General features: G+C 29.6%; 1 protein-coding gene across 1 annotated transcript; it reads right to left on the bottom strand.

Annotated features, from left to right (window-relative positions):
* Nucleotides 1–2,483: 2,483 nt before the first annotated feature.
* Nucleotides 2,484–4,901, bottom strand: LOC143559343 (auxin-responsive protein IAA14-like). The gene is made up of 5 exons (XM_077047944.1): nucleotides 4,536–4,901; nucleotides 3,668–3,900; nucleotides 3,029–3,164; nucleotides 2,875–2,936; nucleotides 2,484–2,786 (listed from the first exon to the last, which is right to left on the bottom strand). The coding sequence occupies exons 1-5, from the start codon at nucleotides 4,760–4,762 to the stop codon at nucleotides 2,749–2,751; spliced, it is 696 nt and encodes a 231-aa protein (XP_076904059.1). The 5' UTR covers nucleotides 4,763–4,901; the 3' UTR covers nucleotides 2,484–2,748.
* Between the last annotated feature and the right edge of the window lie 266 nt (nucleotides 4,902–5,167).

The following is a 5,167-nucleotide window of genomic DNA, read 5'->3' as shown; positions in this document are numbered from 1 at the left end:
TCGTCAACTACATCAACGAGCTCTTTTCATTAGACAAATATTTGTGTTCATGTTTGTTCATTTAAAAAAATCAACATGCTCGTGTCCGTTTATGTTTGTTCATTAAAAGTCTAAAAAACCTACGCATCTCATTTGAAAAAACTCAAACGCTAAAAAATATAATAACAAACTAATATATATATGTATTAAATTAAAACAAAACTACGTTAAAAAATAAAATAAATCATTATAAAATAGCAAAACGATTAAAACAAAAGGTTGAATAAACTCCCGTAACACGGAAGGATCAAACTAGTAGTTTTATTAAACATATATCGGGATACGCATGTGCTTTTAACCACCATCATATAATAGTTAATTTCTCTCTATAATTAGAGCAGGAGTTTAAAAACAAGCAAAATGTTATTTTCAAAACGTATGTTATCAAACCAAACGAACACGATCAAGCTAGGACATGTACGAGTTTGTTCATAAAACTTTAAAGGAACATGAATAATTAATCGGACAAATATTTGTGTTCATGTTCGTTCGCTTAAAAATGAGCATGTTTATGTTTGTTCATTTGAAATATAAACGAACAGTTCACGAACACAATTAAACAAAGATATAAAAATATAAAAGAACACGTATGGGCAACTAATTAAACTAACAAAAATAAACATAAACGAAGATAAATGGACACTCGTAAATGAACATAAAGAAACAGTATAAAACATTAAGTAGAATATTCGTCTAAAGTTTCATCTAAAAATGAACATAAATGAACATTCACGACATAAATGAACGAAAGAAACATACGTTCTTAATTGTTCGCTCTTTTAAATCAGTGAACACAAACTTTTTGTTTATGTTCATTCGTTTATTAAATGAAAGACCATAAACGAACTTCCCAGCGAAAGTTTACTGAACGTTTAGTTCATTTACATACCAAATTTGTTTTTGTTTTGAAGCTTATAAAATTTATACATGCTCCAAAATGCTACAAAAACCAAAGTTATTTTTTATATAATTTCTTTTTAAAAACTAAAAGTTTAAAACTTCTAAAACTTTGTTATATATGTACAAACAATAAATGCACTTTCATATGAACAAACATGTGTCAAGTGTTAATTTACAAGCATTCTTTTAGAAATCCCAACATAAAATGTTTTAGTTTCTGTTTATCTTTTTACATAAAAAGTTATAATTTGATGCTTTTGTTCATACACAAACATGTACTTACATACATGCATATATAAGTTTATCCATAAAAGTACAAACATGCATTAAATTTGATGCTAAAATGTTAGTTACATGTAGTGTTCTTTCATTTCAAATTTCAACATTGAAACAAAAGTACTAAAGTATACATTTGATGTGTTGTATTAGAAAAAGACTTTAATAATTTTGTTCTGCTAGAAACACAAGCTTGAACAAAATACAAACCCGGTTAGAAAATCCTAATTATGGATAAAATCAAAATTACATGATAAGTAACGGGTTTTAAGCCACGTTATCCAATTCAAAATAAATTTATAATTACAAGACGAGAACCCAAAAAAGAAACCAACACAATCAAATCAGACCGGGCATCTTCAAAGTAGATTTGTGAACCAAAATTAAATCACAGCACTCCGAGCTCTCCAGATAACCTACATGTAGTAAAAACGATCGCTACAACGATCTTTTTTTCTCTCACCTATTTAGCCAAGTTCAGCCGGTTAATAATATTCTTAGACCCTTATTAACCGGGAGCTTCACATGCAACCAACAACCAATCGAATTCCATATATTAGAAACCAAATAACACTCTCCAAAAACATGCCACCGAGGTTGCACAAACCATGCATAAAATATAACAAATATCTACGCCTTTATAATTTAACTTATGTCTTTTGTTGGAAGACAATCCAAATATTAATCTTCCTAGATACATATTTGTTCTATCTCCGTATCTCGTAGAAAATGAATAACTTCTCTTAAATTCTTTTATATCCATACTATACGTTAAGAATAACCCTTATTCAGTTATTCTGAAGAATATTAATTGATCATTATACCCACGGAATTATTTTCTAACATTATTGATTTTTATTTTCTATGAAATATAGAAAATAAAAAGTGTATGGTCGTGGATGAGTAGCCCCATAATTCCATAAACATTCACATGCATTTGTTCCCTCCCTACCACTTGGGGCATGGCTATTTATTATTATAATGCCATGCTTCATTAATAATTATCGTTAATTAATTAAATATTCATTTTATTTAAATATATTTTTAGTGAAAACAAAATTAGAAATTAATGTACATACTTGAAAATAACTAGATCTATATCTATAGAAATTACATAAAATCATAGATATGAAACCTGCTTTAATGAGATTATAAAGACATGAACAACAATTTATCAAATTCGCGGTATATGAACGAAGATTTATGTAAATGTAGACAAAAATTTAATACAAGAAATGAATAACACTTTTTGAAAACACGAACATCAATTTAATCACTCGAAATATATGGTTTGCGAGGCACCCAAACACGCCTAGAAAGTTTAAATATTGTATTTTGTCCATTACAAATGTCCCAAATCACCTTTCGACAAATTCTATATACTATGATAATTAAAACTTAGGTTCTTTTCTTAAAATAAACAAAAAAAAAAAAACAAATCCAAACAAATTAATTAAAACTTTAACAGCTTGATCCACCCATGATGATGCCATGAACATGAATCAAGATTAGGGTTTTGCCTTCGATACGAGTTTAGCTCCTGTTCTTGCATTTCTCCATCGCTCTCGGTGCTACAAAACGATTGGTATTAGGATTTTCATAAAATGTAACATGTTTCCAAGATTAGGGTTTATTGAAAAATAATTGGTAGCTAATTACCTAGTCCAATTGCATCTGATCCCTTCATGATTCGAAGCCGTTTGCAAGAATCGACAAACATTCTGGACAAAAGACGAGTTGGGATCGCGATAAGAATCATTGTTTGATTTAAATGAATTTATGAATGTTGAATAAGATCAAGAATTGAACTTACTGCCATGGGACATCACCCACGAGCATCCAATCACCATCTTTATCTTCATAGCTTGGAACATATTCAGAACTGTTCAGAAGATCCATCAACTTGCTCTCATTCATGAAGTCTATCATCCCTTGGGATCCATAATTTCCTGTAAGGTGTTTATCACAAGGAATTTATAAAACTATTATCATATGTGGAAAAGATCGAAAAGTAAAAAAATAAAAATAAAAAATCACTTATATCATCATAGCAAGGTGAATAATAAGTTACTAATTTAATGTGTATATATATATATATATATAATTACCTCATTAGTTACTTCAACAATTACTCTCCACCATCCCAAAACTAAACCTTACACCGACGCATCTTGTTTCATGTTTGTCTTTTATTATTCTGATGTAAACACTGTCCTTTTAAGTTTTTACTTTTATCTTTTGTAAACTAACTCATTTTTAGGAGGTTAAAAGAAAAAAAAATCTCGTTAGCGCGCTATTCGGTAAAAGCTCTAAATTTGTGTATGGAAAAGATGAAAATGTTCATAGTTTGATTAATTTATGTGACAATTACATTCAGGCAAATTTCAACAACTTGAACAACATGCAATTTTAATTATTAATCATAATTATAATGAACTCAAGATGCACATACCCATGGTGAAGGAGCTAAACATCTTGGCCAAAGCATCAGATAGTTGTTGATAACTTTCATACAATTTGAGGTCCACCTTGCGAAGATAGGGTGCTCCATCCATGGAAACCTTCACAAACGCCGCCCCACTGCCACCACCAGCCACCGCCTTCTCATTTTCTTCGGTGTTGCTCTTCTGAGCCATCACATTCTTCCGATAGTTGCGCACCGGTGGCCATCCTACCACTTGTGCCCTATTAATCCAAATATGATCAAAAGAAATATAAGAATAACAAAAAGAGTTCATAACACATTTTATGTAATTTAAGTCAGTAAATTAACAACTTGTAACTTTATTCAAAGAGAACAAAAGGATTTCGTAAAACAATTGTTGTTTAAACTTTAAACATGTAAAAGTTCAAGAACGAACTGATATAAGTCACCAAAACAAACACGATATAGGTCACCAAAACAAACACGCACACAAACTATTACTAAATAACTCTTAGTAATTATAAAGAAAATATAATTAACTAAACTAAAAATCCTATTAAAAGTATATGTTTAACTAGATTGACACACATACACTAATTATATGCCTCAATAATTATATTAACAAAATGTTATATTAAAAAGAACATAAGAGATAATTTAATTGAGTGGATGAATATATATATATCTATATATATATATATATATGTAAATATGGATCTTTATAAATACCAACACACATATAAGTATCTTGTGTGTGTTTTATTACTTATACTTTTATTTCAACGCATTTCAAACAATTACAATAAAGCCGTGACATGTAAACAAACAACAAGAAGCTGCGTCGCAACCCCTTTTGGATAATGAAGTATTGTTTAAATTGAGAAAAGGAGCATACTTGGCTGGTGGTTTTGTCAAATCTTTGTTGTTCTTAGTTGAACTTTGCAACTTCTTATCATTCACATCAACTGAAGATGACTGATCATTTGTTTGAAGATTAAGCATAAGATCAACAGTCTCCGAAAACCCGCGTTTCCCGGTGACCTTTAAAGCTGTATCCGCCTGCTCACAGCTTCCAGGCAAACCAAGACCAAGACATAGCTCAGTTTCCTTGAGGTGCATCATGGTTAATATTGTTTCAAAATCAAAATGAAAAGTTTCTTTTTGTACTGCTTCAATTCTTGATTATTGTACTTTGAAGATTATGAGAGAGAGAAATAGTTGTAATAATAAAGAGAAGTGGAATAGAGGTTCATATATATAACAAAGGGTTGCATAATGTTAACAGACGGATCATATGCAAACACGTGGTGGTATTTGGTGTGAAAATCATCTAGGATCCAGGGCTTATTATTATTATTATTATTATTATTATTATTATTATTATAAAAGTTTTAAATAATTCAAGTGTCACAAGTTCCAATAATTACTAGTTTATTACCCTATTCCTTGTTTTAAAAACAATATTTAGGTCTCATTGTTTTATATTCAAATGATTGAAGTTGAATTAATTAAAATACTTAAATACCT

Source organism: Bidens hawaiensis, unplaced genomic scaffold (assembly GCF_021521415.1).
Source record: "Bidens hawaiensis isolate Kalapana, Puna unplaced genomic scaffold, B.hawaiensis_p1.1 tig00019810_1, whole genome shotgun sequence".
NCBI lineage: Eukaryota > Viridiplantae > Streptophyta > Magnoliopsida > Asterales > Asteraceae > Bidens > Bidens hawaiensis.
Note: the sequence above shows the minus strand (reverse complement) of the source record. Positions and strands in the feature narration are given on the sequence as shown.